This window comes from Artibeus jamaicensis, unplaced genomic scaffold, assembly GCF_021234435.1.
Source record: "Artibeus jamaicensis isolate MK-2021 breed Jamaican fruit bat unplaced genomic scaffold, CSHL_Jam_final contig_685, whole genome shotgun sequence".
NCBI classification, from domain to species: Eukaryota; Metazoa; Chordata; class Mammalia; order Chiroptera; family Phyllostomidae; genus Artibeus; species Artibeus jamaicensis.
The window spans coordinates 28812252-28826916 of NW_026521924.1; the positions used below are offsets into that span (position 1 = coordinate 28812252).

Sequence of the window (14665 nt, forward strand, 5' to 3'; positions counted from 1 at the left end):
AATGTGAACTTAGAAATTAATTCTTTTTCTCTAAAAGTCCTGCTACGGACCCAACTCAACTTACAAATGTATCCAGACATTATTCATTGCTATGCAGTGGTGGACAAGTTACATAACCACTCTGTTTCCTTACTGTGAAATGAGGTGAATGGCAGACCCTCTCCCGGGGTTGCTGGGGAGATCGAGGAGGATGGTAGAGGTAAAATGCTGGGACAGCACAGGACCTGGCCCCAAGTTGATGCCCTGCACATGTAACTATTATAATTCCTATTACTAAAAAACAATAAGCAACCCAATATGGGGAATCTGCATCTGGGTAATGTCACTGTTTTAGGACTTCCCCCAAGAGCAGTGGCTCCTCTCCGAGCAAAGGGGGAAGACCATTCCCACCTTCAAAGACAGAAACTGTTTCCTACCCACTGGCAAGAAACTGAACTCCAGAACCTCACCACTTGCTATCTACATGATTGCCAGGGCCCGGCACAAAAAACTCACGCAGGGCCCCTTGTTCAAAAATGGTAAAGAATCTCAAGACAGCAACAGTAGAGCGTGCAACCAAGAGCAGGCCCTGTGCAAACACACAGGCGCACACACGCCACAAAGCCCGCTGGCCCTGCTCGTCTCCGCACACAGGACAAAAATCACAGATGTAAACAGCAGGTTGCAACATTTACTATGGAGACATCTGGAGACAGAGGGCAGCCTGCTTTTTCCACTCCGCAACCTGTACAATCGTAGTAACCTCAGTTACAATCACTGAGTCCTTGATGTGACCTAGAGATGGGGCCGAGACACCATCTCATCCAACAATTGCGAGAAGGAGGACCAGAAAGGGTAAGGAACTTGTCCAAGGGCACCGAGCCCAAATGAGCCAGATTCCAGAACCTGTGCCTGGGAGCGCTGTGTGTGCAACCCAAGTGTCCTCCTGTCTAAACCTCTACACTGAGGGTGGAGGGGCAGTTTCAGTGACCTCTGGAAACACTCCCAGGCTCCTCCTTTGCTGAAAGCATGAGGCCAACGCCCGACTTCCTTCTCTGACCTCCCCCCTGGCCTCTGGCCCTCCTTTCTCAGAACCCATGTGACGCCCTGGTTCCCCCTGAGCACCTTCCCCTCCCCACACTGGGGCAGTCACCCTTACAGGACAAGCAGCTCAGGACTCAATTTATGTATTTATCTTTGTTTTCTTTTTAATGGCTTCGAGTAAAGTCTAAAATACTTTGTGGGGGTAGAGGGCAGGGGGAGTCTTTATCAGGATGGGAAAAAGAGCCCAGCGAAGATGAGAACAGGCAGCTTTCTGGGGTATTAACCCTCCTGTGAGCTCTGAAACGGTACAGAACGTGCCTATGTTAATAGAATTTCAGAACTGGAAGCAGAATCTAGAGCTAAACTGGGTTCAAATCCTGGGTTCTTCATTTCTTAGCTGTGTGACCACGGGCAAGTTGCTTAACCTTTCTGTGCCTTGGTTCAAATAGGGGATTATAATAGTACAGGCTTCACCATGTTGTTGTCGTGATATTATTACTATTATTAACTCTTCATTGTTATTGTCTTTTTAGAGCTCATGGGAGTCGCTGCAGAGCCCGAATGTCGTGGCTGAGAACCCAGAGGCTAAGGCCAGACTGCCTGCATGTAAATCCCATTTCACCAGTTAAAGCTGTGTGACCTTGGTTAAGAAATTGACTTCTCTGGGCCTCCATCTCTTTGCTTGCCAATATTTCCTGCAGCTTAAAGATGGTATATGAGACTCAACTGGACCAATGGCATTCAAGGCCTGGACTGATGCTACCCCGTGGGTTCCCCACGGGGACAGGCTGCCTAACAGTAAAGCTAAGCCTGGGGAAGCAGAAAAAGGAGCTGCCGAGAGACAGTCATGATGACTTGGTTTTAGCCCCAAAGTTTAGCAACTTTGCCTAAAGCAAGTCATCTTTGGATTTCCCAGTTCTATGAGCCAGTAAATTCCCCAGTTTGTGAAAGCCACTTGAAGTTGGATTTTTCTCAGTGGAAAGTATCCAGGCTGCCACCAGGGGGTTAAGCAACGTGCCCAAGGCCTGAAAGCTAGTGAGGAGCCAGCCCAGGATTTAGAGGCTTCTAACCCGCTGAGCCTGTTGTGTATTTGGGGGTTTACCCTCTCTTTTCGCATCTGACAAACGGGACAGCACCTGACCTGCAGGACAGGGAAAATGCTGGACAACATTGTCATCCAGTGCTGTCTTGGCTGTAGGTAGAAGGCTTTGTGCCTCGAGTTCCCAGTGCTTTGCCCTTTGGCTTGGCCCTGGTCCACTATTTCATCTTAGGGGCATCTTTGGCTGACCCCAAAGCAGCCAACTAGTCGAGCTGCCCGAACTATGTTAGGAGAGCATGTGTGAATCACCGAGGGAAGGGCCCCTCCCCTCCCCTCCCTGGCTATGCGTCCTCTGTGGTGGACAGAGGGAGCTGAGTGACCCTGAGGACCCTTCAGCTCTGGGTCTCTTAGGTGGAAAGAAGCCCTGTCCTCTCAGGTTCTCAAACTCCCCAAGGACTCATGTAGCTTAAGGAAGATGGCATTGAACCAAGTCGACTTAGTTCCTTTCCTCCAGGCCGTCTACATTTAGTGGTGGAGACAGACGATAAACACTTGAAACAAATATGTAACATAATGCCATGTGGTAACACTAGGGGAGAAAACGCGACACCAAGTGCCTGATAAGTGTGAAGAAGGAAAAGGGATAGAGTGACGGGCACCATTTATCAGGAGGCATCAGAAGGGGCCTCTCTGAGGACTCGGCATTTCATCAGAGACCAACTTGGTTTCACCCTGGATCCCGAGCTCTTAACACTGAGCCATCTGCCAGGAAAAAGACCAGGACCGATTTTACCAGGCAACTTGCTGACACTGCTCAGTTAGGAGTCGATGATCCCCGGGAAACAGCCATCCTTCTCCACTGACAACTCTGCAGGACATTTAAAAAAGTTTAATGGGTCATTGATTCCCTCCATTAGCTAAATCTGTGAAGGAAAGGCCAGAGCACCCGGCTGACATCATGCCTGCCAGGAAAAGGTTTCAGCTCTCATGACACATGGCCATTTGTTTATTTTCTAACCAGTCATCACTAAAAGATTCCCATCACCGCTGTCATATCTCTGGGGCATACCAGGGCCGGGCTGGTCCAAGGCCCGGCCTTGGCAGGGAATCGGTGAGCCTCACAGATGAGAGGAAGCCTCAGAAAGGTGTGCAGGACTCCAGCACCCTGGGCCCCTCCACCCCACTGAATATCAGACAAGAAGTTCAGGGAGATTAAACGGAGGGTAGAGGGGGATACAGACAAGAACACTGTGTAAAGATGGAGACGGAGGTGGGAGTGATGCTGCCATAAGCCAAGCAACGGTGAGCCACCAGGAGAAGAGGTGAGGAAGGTTCTCCCCTGGAGCCTTCAGAGGGATGTGGCCCTGTACCCCCTGGATTTCGGACTTCTGGCCTCCAGGACTGTTCTGAAATAAATTTGTTGTCATAAGCCACCAAATTTGTGGCCAGTTGTTACGGCACCTTTAGGAAACTCACACAGCCATTAAACAGCCCAAACATGGACCCCACTTCAGACTGCCACAGCCCCCCTCTCCTTTATCAAGTTCTTGTGCATGGCTTTGGCCCCACTCAAAGGCCACTCCAGTCACTGGGTGACACTCCCTGCAGGCATGAGGGCCACTTGGGCTCCACCTGGGCATTTGATTTATTTACTTATTTAACTCAGCCCACAGGGACAGGAATGCACCAGCCCTGCTCTCTCTTTCCCCGAGTTCTGTGAGTACCAGACCAACTAGCACTCAAATCAGTGAGGGCAGGAAGAGTATACCAGTGCCTGGAGACTGAGTCATTTAAATCGACTAACTCTTCAATTAGGCAGCCTCCAATTGTGGGATTCCCAAACTTTTCACCGCAATGAGCATCTTTTGTTAATTTCTTCCACGGAACACTCAGTTTCTAAAGGCACTGCCAATGAAACCAGCTACATTTGTTCAATAAGAATTCATGCACCTCCCCACTTGCTATTATTTGGAGGTATGTAATAATTAGGGCTAATATTTACTGATCCACTCACTGTAGTACTATACTCATTCAATCTTCACACCACCCCTATGGAGTACCCCCTGGTACTTCTATTATCCTAATTTTACAAAGGAGGGAACAGAGGAAGAGAAAGTTACTTATTTCACTAAAGGTTGCATAGCTAGTGTTTAGTAGAACTGGAATTTGGACCCAGGCAGCCTGGCTCCAAAGCAAACATTCCTTTGGAGACTGGATTAGAATCCTGGCTGTCACATCAATGTACAATGCTACTCTGGACAAGTGCTTTTGTATCTCTGCACCTAGGTTTCCTCATCCATAAACTTTATAATAGTAGTGCCTATGTTGTAGGATTACTGTGGGGATTGAGAGTGTGTACATGGAATGCCAGGCACAGTGCCTGCCACAAGCATTCAAGGAATTAATTCAACCAGCAAGGCCAGCAGCTGCTCTGGACAGGCTAGGGCTGAAAACAGGGAACAGAGATGATTCAGTCCTCTGGGTCAGGGGTGTCAAACATCCTCACCAGGCCCACATCAGCCTTGAGGTTGCCTTCGAAGGGCTGAATGTAATTTTAGGACCGTATGCATGTAACGACTCCTTTAACTGTTAAGGAGCTGAAATTACATTTCGCCCTTTGAAGGCAACAGCAAGGCTGATGTGGTCCCCCCTGAAGATGAGTTTGATACACCCTGCTCTAGGTTCTCTGATGCCATGCCGTTCACAATCCATAATGTGCCAGGCCAGAGCTGGGTGGCTTCAAGTAGAACCCGCAGGAAGGCAACCTGACTAGCCCTTCTCATATGTGGTTCCAGGATTGTTAAGTGTACAATTAGCTGGGGGTTGCCGGTAAAAAGCACAGATTCTTGGTATTCAAATCCTTTGGAGTTGGACCAAGGAATCTGCATCATTCGACACACTAACGCACCATGGAATTTGTGCTCCACAGAGTCCAGTCTAAACATGTCCTTGATCCTTTGAAGGGACCTCTCCAGCCAGGACTCCAATCCATTCATTTGAGGCACGTTTAATTGGCGACCCCAAACAGAAGTCTTGCATTTCAGTACAAGGACAGTACAGAGAGTAGGGTGCCTTCCTCAGAAGCCTCGTGAATCATGAAGCTCTAACTTCCATGAAAAAAAATGGGCAGCCCTGGCTGGTGTGGCTCGGGGTGGCTCAGTAGATTGGTCTGGCCTGCGAACCAAAGGATCTAAAGTCGCATTCCGAGTCAGGGCACATGCCTGGGATGCAGACCAGGTCCCTGGTAGGGGACCTACCAACCATACATTGATGTTTCTCTCCCTCTTTCTCCCTCCCCCTAAAAATAAATAAAATCTTTAAAATAAATGAGCAGACATTTGGCCAGAGGCGGGAGGCAGCAGGAAATGGAGTATGCTTCTCAGGCCCATTCTCCAGCTTGGAGCACTGAGGCCGGGGTCCCGGAGCTGCAGGAAACATACGACTACTTCAAGGCCACCCTGTGACTCAACGGGCCCCCTGGAGGTTTGATCTCACGATCCACGGAGGCCGTACAAACCCACGGGCTATGGGCGGGGCTCCCACGGTCGCCTAGGCAACGGGCGAGCGGCACGCCCAAACCCCGAGTCCGGTACCGGAGAAGGGAGCGAGCACTGCAAGCGTCTCGCGGGGCTGAGGCCGCTTCCCTTGGTACCTCTCCCTAGCTCCGCCCCGAGGAAGTGCTGGCTGACGTGCTCGACCACTGATTGGCCCTCACGCCTGAGGGGCGGAGCCCGAGGTAGCGCGGTGCGTACTTCCGGCTGCCGGGTTGACATGAAGAAGCAGCGGCTAGGGCGGCGGTAGCGGCGGGAGTCGAGTCTAGCAGCGGGACTCCCGGCTGAGTGCGCGACGCGGCCTAGAGCGGCAGACGGCGCAGAGGGCAGAGGAGGAGGCGCAGCAGCCGCCCTGGCCCGTCATGGAGATGGAAAAGGAGTTCGAGCAGATCGACAAGGCCGGGAGTTGGGCGGCCATTTACCAGGTGCGGGAGCGCCCGGGAGCGCGCAGGCCCTTTGCTTAGGCCGCGTGAACCTACCCCTCAAAGCCCGGGGCCCCGTTCACTCTCTGGGTCTCGACCTCCGCCTCAGCCCTGCTGCTTGAGGATTCGATCCGACGGCCGCCGAGGCTGCCCCCCAGCTCCGCGTCTCTTTGTCCCTCGGGTGGGCCTGCGTCTCTCCCCGACCTCACAATCCCCTTTGATCCCCCACTTCCCTCACATCCTCCAGCCCGGTGACCTCTCACGCCCGGCGGCCGTCGGTCTGTGCTCTCAGCGCGAATCCCTCGCACCCCGGCCCCGCCCCCCTTCCTAGCCACTCTTTGTCCCCTGGGGTTGGTCGAACACCCCCACCACTTCCTTTTCTAGACTGGACCACCTCAGGCTCTCTTCCTTTGTCTCCCGGGGGGAAGGGTTGCTCCCCTCCCTCTTTCACATTTCCTTTCCCCCCAGCCTCCGCGCGCGGCGGGAGTCCCCAGGATGACAGCCCCCTTCCCCCTTCCTGTTCATTCATTTAATGGACGGGGATCGACTTGCCGGTTCCGAGCTAGGCACTGCTTAGGCGCTGGAGGTGGTGTTTCTCGAACGAGACAGACAAGCCTTTATCCCGCGTGGAGCTTAGAGTCGAATAGGGCGGTCAAACACACAAGCAGATAATGTCAGATAGTGTCAGGTGCTGTGAAGAAAACAAAACCCTCCAACGGGAGGTGGGCAGCCTCGGGGAAGCGGGTCAAGGAAGGTCTGTCGGAGGGAGACGGTCGCTCTACGAGCTGAATGAGGAGCTGCCGCTAGCCACGGCAGTATCAGGCCGGAGATCCTCCCAGCCCCGAGGCCCGGAGTGCCCACTTCACTGGGGCCAAAGTGCTACCCTTTCTGGCAGGGACCAGGCGACATTGACATTTTTACCCTCTCTGAAATAGCACCCTTCCCCGATGAGCATCTTCTCCTCCGGGCTGAAATGATGGGTCCTTCCCAGCCTTCATCTGCGGCGAGGGTTATTATCATCGGTGGGTCACAAAGAAAATTTAGGAAGGTTTCTGAGATACCTCTCAAACCTCAGGTTCAAAACCCGAAGCCCCGAAGCGGTCTGCCTTCCCAGACAGCTAGATCCTCTCAAGAAAATATGTGCTCCTGATTAAATGTCAGTGTGGGGGTTGTGAGGATTAGTCAAAACCACACTCGGTATTTTCAATAAACGATGCACAGAATAGATTTTGTTACTAGTGTAAAGGGAGAAGGTAGTTGATTCTGTTACCAGCTTATAGGCTCAAAGGCAAATTGGGAGATCCATCAGCTGGTAGTATTAAAATCTATTTTGAGCTCCACTTAAAAAAGAAAAAACGCTTTGAGCAATTCTTTGGTATGCTCCACTAACAAAAGCCTTTTTTTTTTGGCAGCTTGGTTTCCTGTGCATTTGCATCCAGCTTCTTTGACAGGATTCTTTTCACTCAGACTATAATGTGTATTCGTTATTGATAGACTAATATTTATAGCCACTATGGTCTTATTAGAATGATTGGTAAATGTATTAAATTTGTATCCCACGTCTAGTCTACCTGAAGTAATTGAATGAATTCTCCTAGTGACTTTGAGGATGTGTAGATATGGTGTCTACGTCAGAGTGAATGCAGTGGAGTCTGGCGTGGCTGTCAATGGAAAACTTGCCCTGAAATGCTGGATGTTGTGGTTTACAATATACAAGTAGAACAGGCCCCCAGAAGGCGCCGGGGAAGATCTGTATTCCAAAACTGAGTCAGCAACAAATACATATTCTAAAAAGTTCTTGGTTGAATTTGATTTCTTACCGTTTTAGGCCAGAGCTTGGAGCATGTTGGTCTTTCATTTTCCTCATTGTTCTTAAGTGTCCCTACAGCATTTGAACTCCAAGACTTAGTCAGGATTGCTGTGTGTTGAGATTCCCTGAGCTAACAGACTGCCAGGATCCTGCAGGTGACTTCTTTTGACCTTGGAGAGTTGTCCATTGTGGGCTTTCTCACCTCTACAGTACAGGCATTTTTCTTTTCTAAAATTGAAATCAGAAGCTCTTCTTTTTGAGTTGGAAAGTGGCTCTTTATTGGGCAGTGTGGCATTTTTAAAAACAGAGTTCCAATGACCTTGAGTTGAAAGTAGCAGACTTTCCAAAGTGTGTGTCAATTTACCGAAATCATTATTTTTCAGGAATTCAAAGAAATGTGTTTCCGGTTGGGAGAAAGTGGAAGTTTAAACAAAACTAGCAATTCACAGGGCGTCACGGTGAGGACAGTCTTATACAAAGTCATTTTGAACTTGCTTAGTCTACTGTGATTAGAAAAATATAATTTCTACTTAAAATTTTGTAAACAAGGCAGTGCAGTTCCTTTCAGACACTAACTTTTGTAACTAGAAAAAAAAAGATGCAAAAGCTTGGCAACAATTGGGAAATGAACAAGGGGTAAAGTAGTCTTGGACACAGGAATATGGTTGTTTAGAAAAGCGAAAGTATTGGGTGAAGATTCTATGCAAACTTAACCTGTGAGCATAACTGTGTTTTTACCTGTTAGCGCTAATCAGTAGCGTAGATACTAATGTGCATATAGGTCTATAAGAAGTCTGCTTTGATGGCACATGTAGACGGCTTTAAAAATTGTTTTCCATCACTGAAACAATTGTATGCCTGATTTGAAAAGTGGAAGTAATACTTAGTGAGCTTAGAGTTTGAGTTGGTCTGACTGTCTAAGAGGAGACACAGCACAGAAAGAGAAAAAGGAGTGGTTTTTGGAGCTGGAATGAGAAGACAGGGCTTGGAAGAATGAAAATAGCTGATAAGCTGCCTTCCACCTATAGTTTAAGGTTTGGGTCAGGTGTTTTGCTCTTTCATCTCTAAATTCTTTGATTCTCCCACACTGTTCACTGCTTTTCATTGTGAATGATTTGATTGTTTCACATCAAGGAGGTTGCGACCGGAGCTTTGGGCTTGAGGCAGGCCCATGTTAGAGGCAGGCTTTGTAAAATGGGCCACTCTTCCAATTGATGTTTGCCTTTATAGCTGCTTTCATTATGCAATACGGTCTAATGCCTGTCTAGGTTAAGACCCAGTTATTCAGTGGTTCACTAACATTTTTCACTTCTATGCACACCTTACGTTGTTTTAGTCCAAGGAGATGAATATTAAAAAATTTCAGTAGCGCTTATTTAAATACCATTCTCTTCAGAGAAAAGCTATATTTTGTGAAGAGGAGACAGATCTATACACTATGACTCACTTCACTTAGAAGAAAAAAAAAGATAAACGGAAATGACATGGAGAGACTGGGAAGTACTAGTCATCTCTAGTGACCCATTAGATCTAAATGTTCTGGTTTAGCCCTGGTTTGAGTGAACTAAATTTAGGTGTCTGATCACCGCTTCGGAAATGGTGTTAAGCCCTTTGTAATTGTCTGGGCTCCTATTAAATTAACTGGGAGCACAAGGAGAAACAGCGGAGGGAACTCTCTGCTATCATCATCAGTTAGTTTGACATCACTGGCATATTTATAGGGATACTTTGTACTTTTGGAAGTACATAAACACAGGCCGGTGGGGGGGGGGGCGGGCAATAGTAATGCATATGGTTTTTAGTTGCCAATGATCTGCTGTTGGGCTCCATGGCCTTCCCACTGCATTTTGCATTTTAGCATGAAGAACTCCGCCCAACCTATAAAAATACCTGGTATTGAATAATGTGGTTGAACATACATTGAATTTCATGAAAGGAATTTCACGATTGGTCGCTGCAGCATCCTTGCTGCCACCCAGGGGTCCAGATTCTCAAACTTTGCCTGTAATACTACAGTCGTCTCTAGTTTCGCACTAGAAGTGAGCGAGACCAGTCTCATATTAATATGGCCCCTGAAAGTCTCTCCGTACCTCCCCCTGTCCCGCCATGGGTATCTTCATGTGATACCTGGTAACTGTGTTAAAAACAGACCTGAGCCTGTCACTCCTCTGTTCAGCTGCTTCCAGTGCTTTCCTAATGCCTGCAAGGTCCAGGTTCCTTAGTATGGCAGCCAGCTTCCAGCCATCCCCTCCGTGTACCTTCTGTTCTAGCCACACTGGAAGGCGCAGCGTTCCTCAGACTCATCCCCCTCTTTCGTCCCTCCACTCCTTGGCTCCACACTGTGTCTGACCTGCCTGCCCTACTCAGACGTGTGCCTCTTCACGCTAAACCTTCACTCTCTCGCCCCTGCGTCTCCATACAGCTTCATGCTTACCCCTTCAGAAGCCCTGCTCTCACAGGAGCTGGTTCTTTAGATCCGGGCCTATGTCCTCCCAGTCCCAGCTTCCTGAGGCCAGTGAGTCTCTTTCTCATTCATCTCAGTGTCCTCTGCACCTGGCACAAAGTAAGTGCCTAACAAATGCTGGCCTTGAATTTGTTGTCAGCACTTCGCCAGGCCCTGACAGTATGAAGACAGACAAGACATGGTTCTCACCTCCCATTCTGCGGGGGGCGGGGGAGGCACAAGGGGGACGAGGGATGATAGTACTAACGGCAGAGGTCCCTCGGAGAAAGCCCCCACACTGTGAGCCATGGCCAGATGTGCCCACTTGGTGACTGGGAAGAAAGGCTCAAGCCTTTCTTACCCAGTAGAAGTTGGTACCACTGGTTCCTTTCACAGGAACTTGAACAACACATTGGTAATTGGTCCGAGGTGAACTTGATGGGAAGTTTGCAGGTGATGTATCTGTCTCTCTAAGAATTGTTGAATTACTCTGTCCTTATCACTCCTGACTTGTTCTCACAAGTCAGGAGGGCTTCGCATATAGTTGGTTTGTAAAATATTCTTTGATTGTGAGATATAAAGTATGGTTTGCTGTAGTGACAGCCGTCCACAGCCTGTGGTTGGTTTCAGAGTGTACATGCTGGAGGCTAACACTCTGGGCCTTTGATCAGACCCCCCCTCAGGCCAGCAGAGTGGTTTAGTCTTTTGCTTTTTCTCTAGTCTTGGCTCTAAATCCAGCAATGCTGAGTGGGTCTCTTCCTTTCTTTGGGCTTCAGTCCCTCCCTTTCTAAAAGTTATCCTGGACTAACTGATCACCAAGTTCACTTTAAATGATAAGAGTCTTCAATGTGCTTGCAAAGAAAATTCAGTGTTCCTGAAGAAACCCTTGTAGAACACTACAGCGGGTTCTCAGTTTTGTAGGATGCGTGGGCATCAGTGGGTGCGGTTAGGCTAAGAAATGCATAGGAGTTCTGTGAGGATAGTTAAGGATGTGAAAGAATTGACTGTTTTGTTCCCAAGAGGTACTAAATTAAGCATTCTTAATAAGTAGGCTTCATTTGATTTAGTAATGTGGGAAAATGAGTAGCCCTGACACATGAGTTATTTTTTCTCTTAAGTAGCAATTGGGTGGTTTTTCCTGTAAAAGATAGAGGAACTGATTCTTGAGAATTTACGAAAGATTCAGCCCTAGCTAGGTACGTAAAGAGTAGCTGCCCTTTATGTTGTAATTTTTTAAAGAAACCAGCATCTGGTCCAAACTTCATTTGACTAGTGTGATAGTTTACATATCTGCAGTACTTGAGAAGAAAGTACCTAAGTCTCCAGCATTTTAGAAATAATGCTGTACTTTGTGTAGTTTGCTAGCTGCTGCCTTCTCCTTTTTCAAGGCAGCTCAACATAACCATGAGTCTGTGACTGACAGTTTGTAAATGTGGAATGTCTGAAAACTGGAAACAAGACCATTTCGTGTGGAAGATTTTTTCCCCAAAAAATAAATAGCCAAAGAAAAGTTTAACACCCCCCCCACACACACACACACCAGTGCGTTGATCCTGGGATGTGATACAAGTGATACTGCAGACACAGTAATAACTGTATTGTAAGAGCATCTTAGAGGTCAATGATTTGCAGTCTTTTTTTTTTTTAAGTGACATGATTCAATTAGCAGTTCTGAATGCTTATGTTTCTGCCAAGGCAATGGAGTTTTATGGTATACCATGGTGCTTCCAGAACTCAGTTCTTTAGTGTGGACTCAGAAAGTAAATGTGGCTTATTAGCAAAGTAACACTCAAGGCCTGTATTTTCTTTGGAGAATATATATGTTCCCCACTACTATTAATACAGTACTGTGCCAGGAAATTCTAAATCCTTGTCGAGGCTTAACCACTGTTGATGGAAACCTCTGGGCCCAAGTGGTCTGTGTCCTGGGTGGGCTGCTTCTCTTTGGCTGCAGAGGTTTCTTCCCAAAGACGGAGTGAGGCGTGTTTTCTTTTACAGATGAAGGAGGAAAAGCCTCGGCTGTATTTGTGGCTTTTGTGGGTGAGCAACACCACTTGCAAAGATAAGATGAGCATAGCAAAGCTAGGTTTCCAGAAACGTATTTTAAAAATTTATTGTTTAGTGATTAGAGAAAGAAAAAATATTCTCTATCTCCATTATTCTGTTATGAAACACCTCTCCCTGTTTTTCTTTCTTCATGGATCTCTTATTGGTGCTTCTCTTCCTTTTGGAGAATCTCATTTAAACATTGCCATGCTGAATTCCAGCAAACAGCTTAGCTAGTTTTTATTCTGATAAGCACTGATTAACCCAGAGGATCGAACACTGTTGTGAATTGCTTACAGGAAAGTGGACATCCAGTAATTATTCCAGATAGTGGGAGCTCTCTTAAGAACATGGGTGTACTTAAAAATGGGTGCGGATGAAATCAATTCTGAATATAACTTCACTCAAGAGAACAAATATGCAAGCCCAGTTTAGCACAGTGCGACAGATTAGCTTTACATTCCCTGGGGGTTAAACACTGGTCACTCTTATATTTGTCCCTTTCAGACTTTGTGCTACCTCACCGTGCAGGTAGTCGGGGTTTAGTTTGCTTCTGCTGGGATAAGGCCAGAATATGCCTTCACAGGGCCACAGATATTTGTGTGGCTCCTTTTTTGTGCAGAAAGAAGGGACCTCTTAGAAGATATCCAGTGGCCTTTTTGGGGGGGCGGATTTTTTTGTGTGTTTTCTGTTCACATTGTTTTGTTGTTTTTACCCTGATTTAGGCCGTATCTTATGAGTATATTAGAGATAAGGGCATTCTTGTTCTCTACTACCTGGACACCACCTCCTCACTGCCAGGGTCTTTAGGATCGCTCTTGGAGATGGAATGAAACAGAATGGAGCAAGATCAGGAAGTTGCATTAAGCTGCATGGGGTTTGCAGGCACCAAGCCACATTTCTGGAGCAACCCCCAGTACACCAGGTTACCTGGCCACGCAGAAGAGTCAGCTGGACCTCCTATCCCTGGAATATCCTGTGACGCTGGGATTCCAAGGAATGGTCCTTCATGTACCAGCCGTGCTGCTGTTTCTTAGTATGTTTAAATAGTCCTCGAGTGCTGCTGACACTTTTCTTGATAAATCCCAGGAAGGTTAGTGTCGTTGGCAGGGTTTCATTTCATCTGTTCTCACCACAAATAACTACCCAGGTCTGCTACTTTCCCTTCTTTTTCTAGCTGCTGATAAGAATGCATTTGAGAGTTTGAGAAACACTTGAGTCTCCACCGGCAGGTGGTAGCTTCTGTACTCACCTTGACTTCAGCACTCCCTTCCACCCTTCGTTCGAATCTTGAGCTTGAATCTTGCCCAGACAGCTTGTGGGAACAGTCACCCTGCAGAGACGGCCCCTGTGGCAGTGGGTGCAGTGGAACAGACCCTTTACCTTTTCTTCACGAACACACATTTGTCAACTAAACCTCTGGCAACCTGTTCCACTTCTTGTGGACAGCTGTTCGTGGGGAGATGTTGCTGGTCAGAGTAAGGACTGAACGGGGCTGTCGGAGACTGTGGGAGACGAGGCCCGCTTTGGTTTGCAGTGGGGGCTGGTGCGCCCCTAGTGCCGGGGGCGAAACACAGCTGGAGGTGGGTGTGGTCCGCGGGGAAAATTTCCTATCCTTGGTGCGAGGAGGTGGTTGCCGTTCTAACCACTCGCACTGCACGGTGCAGGCTGTTTTATTCACAGGGCAGACTTCGCTCTAGCGGTTCCCCTTGCACTTGCCTCCACGTTAATAACATGTCACTTCTTGGTAACATTTACACACCAGGTCCATTTTAGGAGGAGGGATACAGCTGAAGGTGAAGGATTAATTTGGCACCACACCTTCAGTTTTGTAAATGCCTTCAGTGTTTGATTTTTGTAGGTTGATCATAAGGAAGTGATAAGTGTGTTAGGTTATTTGTGGTTTGAGCTAATTTTAGTCTCCTATTCACAGCTTGCTTTCTATCCTTTGACATTGAAACATGCTTTCTAGAGAGATGAATTTTGAATGTAGGGCACGATCTATATTCTCTACCTAGGCTACATTTCGAAAAATACTTCTCAGTGCTTTGAAAGTTGGACAGTTTGAAACATAGTAACATTATTTGCAAATCATAGATGCCTTTGCTTAGTGAATCTACTTTCTCAGTAAACAGTAAATTCTTTCAAAGAGGTTTGGAACTCTTGTTCTAAGCCAGTGGTTTTAGCCCCTGGCGTTTTTGATATTAGAGGATTTTTAAAAGATTGCCGACCAACCTGAGCTATATCAGAGCAAGGCTTCGGTTGGGCACAGGGGCCCTTCCCTGGCCTGTCCCTTTAGGTGAGAGAGCCTTTTGCTCCCAAGGGCTGGGG

The 14665-nt window shown here is 47.6% G+C and overlaps 1 protein-coding gene across 2 annotated transcripts in view; it reads left to right on the forward strand.

The window, feature by feature from the left end:
- Positions 1–5812: 5812 nt before the first annotated feature.
- PTPN1 (protein tyrosine phosphatase non-receptor type 1) overlaps positions 5813–14665 on the forward strand; it is a 57564-nt gene continuing 48711 nt past the window's right edge. For both annotated transcript variants that reach the window (XM_037167333.2, XM_037167340.2), the window contains exon 1: positions 5813–6038. In XM_037167333.2, the coding sequence (XP_037023228.2) occupies positions 5976–6038 (63 nt within the window). In that variant the 5' untranslated portion in view covers positions 5813–5975. The remainder of the gene's footprint in view (positions 6039–14665) is intronic.